We start from the raw sequence: 14,110 nt of genomic DNA on the forward strand, positions 1-14,110 counted from the left end.
GCCACAGGTGCATTTATCTTTCCTATTAATTGCTATTAAAATTTTTAAAAATTAATTTCCAGGGGGCTAAGTAATATTTTTTCCGAAAAGGGGACAGTAGGCCAAAAAAGTTTGGGAACCACTGATGTAGACTTTAGTTCAAATCTAGCCTCACATATATTAGTTGTGAGCCTGGTGAAGTCATTCAAAACCTCCCAATTTCCTCAATTACAAAATGGAAAAGGGGCAGCTGGGTGGCCCTGGGTTCAAATTTGGTCTCAGACACTTCCTAGCTGTGTGATCCTGGGCAACAAGTCATTTAACCCCCATTACCTAACTCTTACCACCCTTGGAACCAATACATTGTCTGATTCTAGAATGGAAAATTAAGGGTTTAAAAATAAAATAAAATGGAGATACCTCTCAGGGCTGTTGTAAAGATCAAAGAAGATAATGTTTGTAAAGTGCCTAGTGCAGAGCTTAAGTACACAGCAAATGCTTAATGCTTGTTTTTAACTCCTGGCCCACCCCACCTCCTCTGTACCTTTCAGGAAGGCCACATTATTGACAGAAAAGTACTGTGTCTGGTAATAAGTGGTTCTGAGAATGTGCCCTGGGAAGAGATCTAGGAAACAGGCAAACAATGCCTAATGCCTGGAACCTGTATTTTTCCACAGGTAGGAAGCAAAAACACCCGTCTGAAAATAGCAGCTATGGACTTAAGGAGGAGACAGAGATTTAATGTTTTACATGTTGCAAAGGACTACAAAGAAGGTAGAAAACCATAGTGGGTAAAGTAAAACAACCTTGGAGTCAGCAAGACATGCTTCAGTCCTGCCTTTGATGCATACTAGAAGACAGATTGTAACAGTGTGCCAAGCTGCCTCTCTTGGGAGCTTCCATGCTGAGAATTCCTCTATATGGATGAAGTGATAGGTCTAACCAAAATAGTTTAAAGATTGTAGTGTCAGTTCTTCTCAGAGCAATATAGCGACCTTTTGCTATGTGGGATGGGTACCTAGAACTGTGGTTAGCCCAATAAAATTCAGTGGTGTTCATTTGTCTGAGATTGTGGGGAGGGTTGTGTGGCAAGCCTTAATTGAGACAGGGCAAATAAAACCAGTGGGTACAGCTGGTGGTGCTAAAGAATAAAATTATAAAGAACTATAGTGGCTTTTGGGTGAAATTTAAGGTTTTTTTTGGCGGGGGAGGGAAATAAGCTGATCCAGAGTTGGAGGAGCTGGGGGTAAACAAAGGAAAGAGAAAGAACAAAGCTAAAAAACTCATCCTACAATGTTTTTGTTTAGATGAAGGCTCAGCTAAAAGGCTAATCAAAGGTAAGTAGGTAGAATCCAGAGAAAGCCAGCTATGTCAGGCCAAGTGGCTACTGCAAAAATTTTTTCCTGAAAGCAAAAAAAATGGATTTAGAGGACTGAAAGAGGGCTCAGCCCTTTGTAAGAAGCAACAGCTAAATGGCAACACTGATGAAAAAAGTCTAGAGGAGGGGACCTACACATTGGAAGTAATAACAGTAGAAGCTAAAACCAACAATGCTAAATACTTTAAACCTATGCCTAGTTGAAGTTTATTATCATTTAATATATATACAAAGACAAGGCAGGGGCCTGCCCCTACTTTATCTGTACATGTTGTCCTGTGTCTGGGACAGTACATAACAAATGCTTAATGTTTGTTGAATGAATGCCTGTTAAATCCTCTCTATAGTTTTTGTACTCCAGATTTTTTTGGTGTGTCACCAAGAGCTGTGCATATCAGCTAAGAGTTGATACATACTACAGGGACTGGATTGTAGGAGAGGGAGAATGGTGGAAGAGGTCTTGCTAGAGAAGAATCTAAATACCATGGTATCCTTCCTGGGCCACTGGGGAAATCTGTCCCCTATTTCCTGATGATAGCAGTAAAAAATTAACTTGGGCAGCAAGTGGTAGACTCCCCTTAAGAGAGCCTATTGTTTGGGGGCCCTACTATGGAGTAGAAACACAATTTGTTATTTAGTTTTTCTTAAACCCCTTACTGTTTTAATAACAACTCTAAGATAGAAGGGGGCAAGGGCTAGGCAATAGGAGTTAAATGACTTGACCAGGGTTACAAAGCTAATGAAGTATATGACTCCACATGTGAACCCATGATCTTATGTCTCTAGGCCTGGTGCTTTCTCCACTATGCCACCTAGATGCCACAAGCACAATTTATTTCTAATCAACATTACTCCAGTATACAACATGGCCCTACTTATCTGGACATTCTATCTACAAAAGGCAGAGCTTACCGAAGGATGAAGCTGCTTGCTGCAGGGATTAGAATGCCTAATTCTTGTCAAAAATGAGACTTTTTCAAATCTGAAATGGAAACGCTAGCTTTCAAGGCCACACTTTCCACTAAAGACTTTGTGAAAGTTTTCACAAAACACTATGATTTTGTTAACAACAAAAGGTTTCATCCACAACATTTACATTTATTGTCACACACACTGGATAAATTAGGATAAAAATCAACATAATTTTAAATAAGAGACATTTGCTGAAAAAATTAAGTTAAAACACACTGTCTATCTATCCCAGCAGACACAAGATCATCCCACAATTGAACACATGTAAATGAAGACAAAAGCTTTTTTAAACCTCAGAGGCTTGGGGGCAGCTGGGTAGCTCAGTGAATTGAGAGCCAGATCTAGAGATGGGAGGTCCTAGGTTCAAATCTGGCTTCAGACACTTCCCAGCTGTGTGACCCTGGGCAAGTCACTTGACCCCCATTGCCTAGCCCTCACCACTCTTCTGCCTTGGAGCCAATACACAGTATTGACTCCAAGAGGGAAGGTAAAGGTTTAAAAAAAAAAAAACAAAAAAAAACCTCAGAGGCTTGTCCAGAAAGTTGTACATTCACAGCTTTAGGTTATATACTGGCATTTACCACAAGCCAACTTTAAAAAAAAAAAGTGAAATAAAAAGACTTAAAGATACCAAAGCTTAAATAGGAATATTCTAGAATTAAGATATTCAGCTCCTTCTATTTCACTCTTAGGAACAATCAGCAGATGAACATCAACACCTCTGACTTACTGCTTTCAGTCAACCTAAAGCTTTCCCTGGAGGGAGACTAGGCTAGTGTCAGTTCTGACTGTTTCTCCTTCATTCCACAAGACAGGCTGTATCAAAGTAGCTCCTGAATTAAGGAAAAGTTGATATTGATTATGAATGTTGTATTTTCATATGTATGAGTCTGCCCTGGCATGGGGGCTTCTGACAGAATAGATCAGTAACAGCACTGCCTCTGCAATACTGGGTTCAAATCCCTAAGGATAAAAGAGTCTTGCTGAAAGGAAGGCAAGTAGGTAGAAGAAAACACACAGGGCTGGAAAATATTTGTTATGGCACACACTAGCAAAATGTTTGCCCACCAAAATTTAGGCTCTGATCTCTGCAAGAAAAGATGCTTTCAAACTTTCATTTAAAATAAAAACAAAGAAATGAGACATATGGCTAACTCCCTTACAGCCCTGCCTGGGTTTCTGCCAAAGGGTTCCAGATAATGCAATTTTTCTTAATTTTTCACTGACTTAGAACACAGGAAAAGTACAGAAACCTCTGGCACAAAGAGCATCTTTAGGTACAAAGTAGAAATGATGGTTGTAAGATGACCTGGCCCTGGATCACTCAAACCTGCTTTAAGAACACCACCACCCCCAATGATAAAATGACCAACATTTATATAGTGATTTAGTCTGACAAAGCCCTTAACAATCTCTCATTGGACCCTCACAATAACCACCTCCAGGGAGGTAGGTGCTGTTATCCCCATTTTTATAGAAGAGGAAACTGAGGCAGAGAGAGGTTAAGGTACTAGCTCAGAATCACAGAATGTAAATGGAAAGTTTTGAGTTCAAGTCTTCTTGACTTCTAATCTAGTATTATATGTATTTCCTAGCTGCCTTTGGCCTCAAAAAGAAAGAAAAGATTAAATGTAAAAGCAAGCTATAACATAGTGATCTAGGAATTCATGTACAATTCTTTATTCTGTTCTATTATGTATGTGGGAAGTGTTCATCTTATTGCTGATTGGTCAAATCTAAAATTTAAAAAAAGGAGGAGCTTCTCATTTAAGCAACAAAATGTTGGGCTTCTCCCCACCTGAGAGGAAAGACATCTTTATCAACCCATATTTTCATTACCACTGGACTAACATACACCTAGACTTGCTAAGTTTTTGAAAAGCCCCTATGGGTCAATAGAGCAATTGGGAAGGTAAAGAGGCCTCTGGAAGAAAGCCCATGCACATCCACATGTGCACACAGGCAGTCACACAACAGGGCAGGACATTTTTAGCCAGGGGTTTTCCAGTGTGAATTTCTAAGGTGCTAAATGTGGGTAACAGACTTTAGAGGCACTAGGACTGGCCACCTGTGCAAGGCCTAGGGATAACCTGTAACCCAGAAGCTTCTTCCTCCAACCCCCTCAGCCTCACATGGTAAAGTGGTAACTCATCCCTATGGAGAGGCACTAGTCGGGGGCAAAAGCCTGGTCATCAAAAGGCGTCTTTGATATTCTTGAGCTGTCGGACAGCCAAGTCCACAGGGAGGCTGAATTTGAGGCTGCTCAGGCGGCTGAGCAGATTGAGGGCACTTTCAAAGCCAGTGTGTGCCATGTAACTCCAAGGCTGGTAGTGTGGTTCAATGAGTGCCCCAGATTTGCAGATCAGGTTGACCCAAGACACCAAACGCTGTTCATTCAGCGCCATGCATACCAGAGCCTTCAACTCTGAGTCTGCGCTGCGCTTAAAGGGATCATGTTCTGTCAATACTACATGGATGGCGCTGAGCAAGCTTTGTTTGGGCGTCACAACAGCACCCCCTGTCACAGGCAGTGCAAAGGACTGGGAGAGCTTTCGTGCTGGGGATTCCACAAAAGCTCGGCCATTCTTGGTATTGTAGTATTTCACAAAGAGTTCCCAGGGGTGCATGGTCTGGGGGGTAGAAGAGAAGGAAGGGAGCAAGCAAGCAATGGGTGCCATCACCAGACTCATCCCTGGGGAGGACGTGTACAATCCATGGGCTAGCAAGTCTCGCATGGCCACAGTGAGCTCCTTTCGTACCGCCATCGTTAGCTCATCTTTGCCCCCAAGGGGGATGTCCTGAAGGCTAGTGCTGCTGATGACATGATCATTCATTTGGTTCCTCAAAGCCAGCTGTCTTACCCTGTCCACTGAGGCCTCCAACCTTTTCAACAGAGGAGAATAGTCCCTATCAGCCTGGTCCCTCTGCCATAGGGTATGGGGGATTTGACCAGCGGTGCAACCAAACTGACTCACTGCAAACATCTGGAGCACAGCTAGTGCTCGCCGCATTAAATGAAGCCCTGTATCACGGATCTTCTTTGCCTCTTCAGGGTTCACTGGGGAAAGAAACAGGCTTCTGTCAGCAAGAGGTACATATCATCCATAACAGGGAGACATAATGAAGCAACACTCACCTTTTTTATTTCCAGAAGGCAATCGGGTACCAACCCTAGAGGAACCATTCCCTGAAGTCCTACACTCACAGTGTCCACCTTCTGTCTGAAAAGGGCTTCCTACTTCATCTAGAAAACAAAGCCACAAGGAGAGAGCACTTAGCTTCTCTGAGGAAGAGGCTGGGGATGAGGATAGATCATTTTTTGTTTATTATGATCACTTATGAAGTTATAAGGACTGGTCACTGGTGCTCCAAGTACTGGAATTGTGATTCTGAGATCTTTGCCCCCTGCCTCAGCAGACCCACTGACCTTGAATGAAATTAATGAACATTTCCAGGTCTCGGATCTGGGTTTTTAGTTGTTCCACCAACTGCTCCTTTACTCGGGCAGGATTGACTATCTGGGCCACGGCTGCGTCCACACGCTGCCGTAGCTCTTCAGGAGACAGTGAACTGATGTCTTCGTTCAGATTCATATCCAGCTTCTTTATTAGTTCATCTATGATCACCTGCATGAGGCCACAAATGACAGACTGCTCACCACAGGGGAAGCCTGGCATGCTTTCCACTTGAAATGGAGTTCCACAAGGGGGAGACATACACATTCACAAATCCATGACCAGTGGAAATGACACTACAGCTAATTAACCAAAGTCTCCAGACCTCATCTCTCTTGTGGTCTCTATGAGAGAGGGTCATTCTATAAGCCTATATGTACCCTGCATGAGGCTGCTTGTGAGGTTACACAATAACACTGTGGGGGCAATTAGGTAGCCCCAATAGATAGGGCTCCAGGTTTGAAGAGGGGAGGTCCTGAGTTCAAATGTGATCTCAGATATTTCCTAGCTGTGTGACCCTGGGCAAGGCACTTAACCCCCACTGCCTAGCCCTTACTGTTCTTCTGCCTCAGATCCAATGCTTAGTATTGATTCTAAGACAGAAGGTAAGGGTTAAAAAACAAAACAAAAACAATAACAATGTAAATATACTTGAATGCTATCATAAAGCCAAGACATGTCCTTTACTTCCATTGGGAAAATCACTCATTTAGATGATGTTCGTATGAGAATAAGTTATCTGCCTCTTTGTGTTTTTCCTAATATATTTTTTTTATAACATCGGGTAATCAGGTTAGGCAGCATCTATTGCTTCCCAAATGCCCCAGCATAGACTTATTCTGATTTCTTCAATTTTCTCACCAACTCCTTTCCATGTAACTAGAGAAAAAAAATTCATTAACACTGAGGAATACTGTGGCAAGTCTGAGAGAAAAACAATCTGGAAATATTGATAGAAAAATATATAGCAGCAGATACACAAATATCCTTTCACTATCTCTTCCATTTTTCTAAATCAGGGGTCGGCAACCTTTTTGGCCATGAGAGCCATAAAGGCCACATTTTTTAAAATGTAATTTCGTGAGAGCTGTACAGTGCTCACAGTGCACGCTCCTGTTAACAGCGCCTGAAAAAAAAATTGACTTTATGGCTCCTGCACAAAGAGCCATATCTGGCCCTCAAAAGAGCCAGATATGGCTCGAGAGCCATACGTTGCCGACCCCTGTTCTAAACCTTACTGCTTTTTTTTTTTTAAAAACTACCCTTTTATTGTAAGCTTTTCCCAGTCCTCTTTGATCGTAGAGCTTTCCCTCTAAGGTGTTTATGAGGACCTGAGAAATGTACTCCAGGCTTCTGAAACTTTGGGTCAGTTGTGTAGCCGTAGTGTGACCAACTCCTACCATATTTCTGGAGCAGGAGTATTCCAAGAGAAAATTACTATTTCCCACATGTGTGTGCAAATGTAAATACATGTAAAGTTGCAAAATATTTTAATACAGTAGTACATTAAAGAAGATATAGGTAGGAAGATAAACCTGCTGATTGATAAGTTACATACTCATATATTATATAGTTTGAACTAGAGTTCTATGAACATGTGTGTATGTATAAAGAAGAATACAGCAAAATTATCATGTCTATGGTGCTTAAACTAATGCTGTAACAAAATCTGTTCTCTCCTTAACCAACAGGTAATTGGGATAGGAAAGTAGCCCAAAAGAATTCTGGGGAGAAACTCAATTTAGGATTTTAATTTTAAGAGTGTCACAGGTGATGTAGGCATTTTCTAATTTCCAAGTAAAAATATTTATCCAGGAAAAAAAAAAATCATTATACTGCAAAATTTTGTTAATCAATGTAAAAACCACAAGTTCCAAATAAAGCCCAGAATTTCTCTGGTGCTAGAATCATATCAAAGAGCCAGTTAAAACAATGCCTGATAAGCTTCATGGGGTGGGAGGGATTTAACATGTCAATCAGGGTCATTGCTAGCGGAACACCCAGGATGACAGGATATACTTACCCGCTGCCTTTCCAAGACCATGGACTGTGGCAGGGAATCATAGCTGCCCTCCTGGTAGGCAAAGGTTTCCAGATCATCTAGCTGGGTCTTGAGCTGAATGATGAGCTCACGCTGCTTCTCTCTCTGGGCTTCTACACGTTCCTGTTTTTCCTGTTCGCTCTAAAATAAGAAATATTCTTATGTTGAATAAGAAAAGGACTAGTGCAGAGGACACCGAGTGTCCTCTTTGTGGCAAAAAAGTCTAGAGACACAGTGGAGTCTTTTATTAGAATTACTTCATTCAAACTGGACCGTTGGGGCTAAACTAACTAGCTGGATATAGCTGCCAAGGTTTCCTGGGTCTTAGACATGATTATCCTCTCCAAAATTTCCTCAGGCAATGTTACCATTTGTGTGCTTTCCAGCTCATACTCACACTTCTGGGATGCCTGGGGGGAAAAATAGTAACAAGCTAGTAGGGAAAATGGTTTTAATTTGATTCCTTATCACCTCTAATGGGTTCTATCTCAGGCTGCCACCATACCTAGTTTCTAGAGGTATGCACTGTTTATCCTAGTTTTCTAGGGAAGAGCATGAACCATTCCTTTGCCCCTTATTCATCCTAGCTAAAATTTGATTACAGTGATCCCTTATCTATCATGGGAGTTAAGTTACAGAGACCCCGCCCCAAATAAGTGAAAATTTATTTTATTATTTATATCTACTTTAAGGCTTTACAAAGCCTTCCCACTCTCCTATAAACCTTTTCCACACTCTTATTAACCTACAGTAACTGAGTCAATCAGTGCTCAGGATACAGAACACAGTGCTGTGGTTGGTAACCTTTCATTCCATTAGCCAATAACATACCACAATAAGTATAACTCCATGATATATATATATATTATATAAAAAATATGTATCATATATATAAAACTCCTTGATGGCTTTCATTTTTTTAAAAGATTTTTTTTTTAAATTTTAAACCCTTAACTTCTGTGTATTGATTTATAGGTGGAAGATTGGCAAGGGTAGGCAATGGGGGTCAAGTGACCTGCCCAGGGTCACACAGCTGGGAAGTGTCTGAGGCCGGATTTGAACCTAGGACCTCCTGTCTCTAGGCCTGGCTCTCAATCCACTGAGCTACCCAGCTGCCCCCTAAAAGATATTTTAACCATATTTCAAGACCTTTGATGAATATACAAACCTTTCCTCTGTTTTTTCTGTATCTTATTAATAAATGTTTTGAAATTATTTTTACCAATTACCTGTAATAACAATTTTCCACATAAGTTTTCTGAAATTATAAGATCCAAATTGTCTCCCTCCTTCTCCCTTCCTGGAGCTGATAAGCAATTTGATCTGGGTTATATATGTATTATCATGCAAAATCCATTTTCATGTTATTGTTGTAAGAGAACATTCAAATAAAATCGAAACCCCCAAATAAAAATCTAAATAAACTAAAGTGAAAAATAGTATGTCCTACACAATTGTCCTGGAAGGTTTAATATTTCTAAAGGAATTTTCTAGGGAACTAAAAGAAAAACAAAATAAAACAAAATGCAAAAGAAAAAAAATTGAGTTTACAGAGCACAGGTTATCTCATCCTAGTCAAACTATAATCCAGTCACTGAAGGATTGGCACAAGTATCTGAGGTGGTACATTACTTGTTCCTTCTCCCTCCACAAACCTTTTCTGGAGACAACACCCTGGTTTCCCCCTTGTTTAGTTCCTGGGCTGTTCTAACTCCCATTAACTTCTGTCTTGGGGAGGAGGAAAGAATAGAAGGTCATTCCTGTTTACATGTGGCAATGGGTAGTTATGGCATTAATGGCCCATCATGAGTCAGAATGAAATTACTATACTTCTTTGAGGGAAATATTAATAGAAAAATACATATCAGCAGATACACAGATATTGTTTCACCACTTCTTCCATTCTTCTAAACTCTGTGGCTTTTTTTTTAACTCCCCTTTTGCTATAAGCTTTTCTCAGTCTTCCTGAATCTTAGTACATTTCCTCTAATATTTTCTCCAATTTATCCAGTATTCATCCAACTATAGCTTGTCTACAGAGACCCCCAATTTATGCAATGGAATTATTAAAAAAACCCCAAACACACACACACTTAAGACTTCAGACTTATTCTGGAGGACAACAAATCTTCCTTGTTTTTCAATAAGAAAGCTATGTATGTTTTAAAAAACACATGAAAATTAGAATTCTAAGCCTTTATTTTTAGTTTGTCATATGAATATAGGATTTAGCCCTAAAATGGCACTTACCAATCCCTGCAGTTGTAAGGCATGAGAAAGAACAAAGGTAAAAACAGTAAATTAATGATTTTGTCATGATTTTTATAAACACTATATTTACTTTTACTTTGCTCTAAATAAAATGCTGTAATCTCCTCTTCTCTAGAAATAATGACCACAGCCTAGGGGAATCACAGCAATGTTAACTGTAAATATGACCACAAATTTCTGTTAGTCTTGAACCCTGGCCATGAAAAGTTGTCTAACCAGTCACAGGAGAGAAGGGGGAAGTTTCTTTTTCCCAGTGTCCTAACTCTTTGCAGATAAAAACAAAAACAAAACAAAACAAAAATAGCTTGTAGGACAGTTTGAAGAAAACTGTCTCCTCCAGGGCAAGAACAATATGGCACTTACTGGAATGGGGATCAACATGACAAGGTTAACCAGAGAATAAGTTATAATGAACATCAGAAAAATGTGGCAAGGCAGAAAACAATGTTGAGACCTCCTCACCACTAATATGAAGACATAGAAAACTCTTGTAGAAAGAATTCTAAATAATATCTTGTAAAGCAGTCAATGCACTCTCAATCACCAGGTCTCATGATCACATATTTAGAGCTGGAAATAAGCTCAGAGGTCATCTAGATCATTTAATATAAAAGGAAACTCAGGTCCAGCAAAGTGAAGAGACCTAAGTGGCAAAGGCAGGGTTTCAATCACAGGTTCTCTGGCTCTGTCCACTGGCCTTCCCATATCCTTTTATAAGCTCCTTTGTTCACAAGCTCAAAACCACTTAAAAGGATTTGAGAAACTACGTGGTAGTGATAGAGTGTTGATTTTTAAAAGTTCTCATTGTTCTTAAATACAATACAAACAAATATCAAAAACTCTATCAAATGCAAGTGGGACATTTGTTGCTAATGCCCCCGGAACAAGTGGCCTGATCACAGTAACCACTTCTATTCCAGGAAGGAAGGCCTTCTTGGAGTTTGTTGATTGAGGCTAAACAAGCTTGGGTGAGAGGAGAGAATGGATTCATTTAGCCCTTTTTCCTCCAGAGGCCGTGGAGAAAGGGAGAGTGGGAGAGCAAACAATAGGGATTAAACTGGGCAAATTTCAGATTAAAAGAAGTAGGTCAACATTCCTTGCTGATAAGAAGCTTCTAGGACTTCACTTTCTGGTGGGAAGGAAGCCATATGTGGAAGTGTATATGTGACTTAACAAACTTAACATCAAACTAAAAGAATGTCTAAGAGATACAGAGTCCTCAACATATCAAGATGTGTACATCTGGGTCATCCCAGAGTCAACCTAGAAAGGAAATTTCCTGTAGTAAAGAACACAAGGTTAGATTATTACAGGAATTAACTAATTGTTAACTAATAGGACTTCAGTTTAAGCTGTGAATGCTTGTATGGGGAAGGGGAAATGGAGGATAAAAATGCCTAAAACATTCAGTCAGGATATGAGTTTTAGTGGTCAGATTATTTTACATAAAATCCTAACCCAGAGACAGAGTTTAGGATTAAATGTCTTCCAGATCTTTCTAGGAAATCATGGCAGCCCTCATCCTGATTCCATGGACTGTTACTCCAAAGCTTTTATAAATTTTTCTCTTTGCACCAAGCCAAGGTCAAATTGGCTTGGAGGGTAATCAACACTTTTGGAGGGATGAGAGCAGCAGGCTTGCCTGACCAAGTCACAGGATTCACTTTCATACAACCACTCACAGAATCAGAAAGAACTTGAGACCTTTAAAGATTCCCTTCCTATTAGGGATGAGAACAAGACCAGAAAGGTAAGGAGCCCTGCCCAAGGGGGCAACTAATTAGCAGCAGGGCTGGGACAAAACCCAGCTCTTTCCAGGTCCCAGTGTTACTCCTTCCAATATACTGTGCTGCCCCCTCCAACACTTTTTAATGTTTTGTTCCCTGCATTCGGTCACTCAGGATTTCATCAGCCTGGGTAACTGCAGGTGTGTGGGTTCTCTGCACCAAGGTAAATGCAACTACCTATGACTCATTAGACAAGGGCAGGGAGTTGCCTGAGGCATAGAGGGGCTGAGTGGAGTGGTACTGGATTCAGGAGATTCTGGATACACCTCAGCTTCCTCGTAAAGGGAGGGGGTTGGGCTAGATGGCATCTAAAATCCCCTCGAGATGTAAAAGTGTATCCTATGGGATTCCTAAGGTCAGCAGAAGGGAATGGAAGCTAGATCTGCTGTCCGACCAGTTCTCTACGGCAATGTGCCTCCAGGAATACTGGTCTCATTCCATGAGACTCCATCTCCCATTAAGGTGCCTGGGGCTATTCCCTTTCAGCTAGGCGCCTCCAAGAACACGGATCTCTAGCAGTTATAAGTGGGGTGGCCCTCTCCTGCTGCCAGGCCTGTCTCTTTTGGCAGGGCCACCTCCATGCACACAGATCTCTCGCCATCCTGGTCCCCCACTAACTCCCCCACTGTCCCGCGGCCAGGTCTTCAAAAGAGCCACCTCCAAGAATACCAGTGTCTTTCTCCATCGTCTACCAGCAGCGGCTCCCTAGCCCACCTCCCAGCACGCGGGAGCGCCTCACCGGCTCGTTGGGCCGCAGCCCCGGCAGACCCTCACGCGGCCGGTCTCCTTCGACCTCGTCGGTGGAGGAGTCCCCGGGGGCACCCCAGCCCAGGACGTGGGGGCAGCCGCGGAAGGCGAAGTCCTCGAGTTCGCGCAGCAAGCGCTGCTGCTCCGTCGGGGCCCCGCGCACCACCTGCCGCAGACGAAACTGAACCTGGGCGAAGTGCGAGGACAGCGCGAGCAGCGCAGAGTCCAGCCGCCGCCGCTCGGCCCGAAGTCGCCGTAGAGCCCGGCCCGGGGACTCCGGGGGTGAGGCTGGGCCGGGACCCACGCACCCCTCCGAGCCGTCTTCCTCTTCGCATAGCACTGCTTGCGCCTCGGCCACCGCGCCCACTGGCCCCCACCTCACCGCCTCGTACGGCGGCGGCGTAGCCTCCGCCTCCTCCCCTTCAGCCTCGGCCTTGATCTCCGCAGCCACCGCTCCAGCTGCCTCAGCAGCAGCCATCCTCTCCACAGCCGCCATCTTCCCGGAAGAGCTGCCCGTCAACCGCGCCCCCTCGCTGCCATGGCAACGGCGCGCGCAAGAGCCTGAGGGTAGTGGGCGGAGCCTGGGCATGTGGCGTCATCGAAACGGGGCGTTCTTTCCAAAACCGGGTACAGAAGGTCGATCTTCTGGAGAAGCTGGGCTGTGAATTGCACCAATGGGGCAGTTCTCAGGACCCCTTTTGCAGATATACTTCACACTAAAACCTTCTTTTACTACCCACTCTGGCCTTTTAGAAGAGGTCCTAAAGACATTCCATCTACCGCCTCTGAGCCTTTGTATACAGACTTCCCAAAACGTGGAATGTACATCCTCTTAGAATCCTTTGCTTCCTTCCTTTAAGGCTCAGTTTTGTGGGATTCTCATAGTTATGTGTTCTTCTAGCCCTTAATCTATGCTAAGAGCCTCGAGTTACCAGAAATAGAATTTTTTTCTTGTTCCATTCGTAGTCCTAGATATAAAGACCCGAAAGGCAGATTTTTCCTTTTCTTCTTTCTTTCTTTTCTCTGTTTCCTTTTTCTGGAGTGCGCATAGTAGGCGCTTAAAGAAAAAAAAAATAAGAACACCTCACACCCCTCCCACATTCTTTGCAGTAGGAGTGTTCATGGGTGTATATAATGCAAGTGCACATGCCGTTAAATTTTTTTGATAAATTGATTAATTTGCGGAACCTTCCCCCCCTTCTTTTTAAAAATCATTATTAGGACTCACTCTGTTGGAAAAGGGGAGGGAGTAATACTGTGGGAAATGTAGGTGATGTTAAAACAAAATATGCCAATAAAAATTTGTATCTTAGAAAATCAGTGCTTGGTGATTCAGGAAGGCGTGGTAGGGGATAGGAGAGAGCACTCCTGCTCCGCAGATGGCAGTGGGGAGACATTACCTTTCTCCTCAATATCTAAAACCCTTACCCCTAGGTGGCTGGACGCTAAAGTCCTTTGCTTCCTTGCCTGCTCTTCCCAG

The 14,110-nt window shown here is 42.5% G+C and overlaps 1 protein-coding gene across 3 annotated transcripts; it reads right to left on the minus strand.

The window, feature by feature from the left end:
- Positions 1-4,041: 4,041 nt before the first annotated feature.
- Positions 4,042-13,141, minus strand: RUNDC1 (RUN domain containing 1). Of its 3 annotated transcripts, none has more exons than XM_044673886.1 (6): positions 12,623-13,141; positions 10,076-10,081; positions 7,808-7,966; positions 5,757-5,955; positions 5,466-5,573; positions 4,042-5,387 (listed from the first exon to the last, which is right to left on the minus strand). In XM_044673886.1, the coding sequence occupies exons 1-6, from the start codon at positions 13,124-13,126 to the stop codon at positions 4,522-4,524; spliced, it is 1,842 nt and encodes a 613-aa protein (XP_044529821.1). In that variant the 5' UTR covers positions 13,127-13,141; the 3' UTR covers positions 4,042-4,521. The 3 variants fall into 3 exon arrangements, with proteins under 3 accessions (XP_044529821.1, XP_044529824.1, XP_044529823.1); XM_044673889.1 differs by lacking the exon at positions 10,076-10,081 and adding an exon at positions 9,499-9,510 and having other exon boundaries at positions 12,623-13,126; XM_044673888.1 differs by lacking the exon at positions 10,076-10,081 and having other exon boundaries at positions 12,623-13,126.
- Positions 13,142-14,110: the final 969 nt, after the last annotated feature.

Source organism: Gracilinanus agilis, chromosome 4, assembly GCF_016433145.1.
Source record: "Gracilinanus agilis isolate LMUSP501 chromosome 4, AgileGrace, whole genome shotgun sequence".
Classification (NCBI taxonomy): Eukaryota; Metazoa; Chordata; class Mammalia; order Didelphimorphia; family Didelphidae; genus Gracilinanus; species Gracilinanus agilis.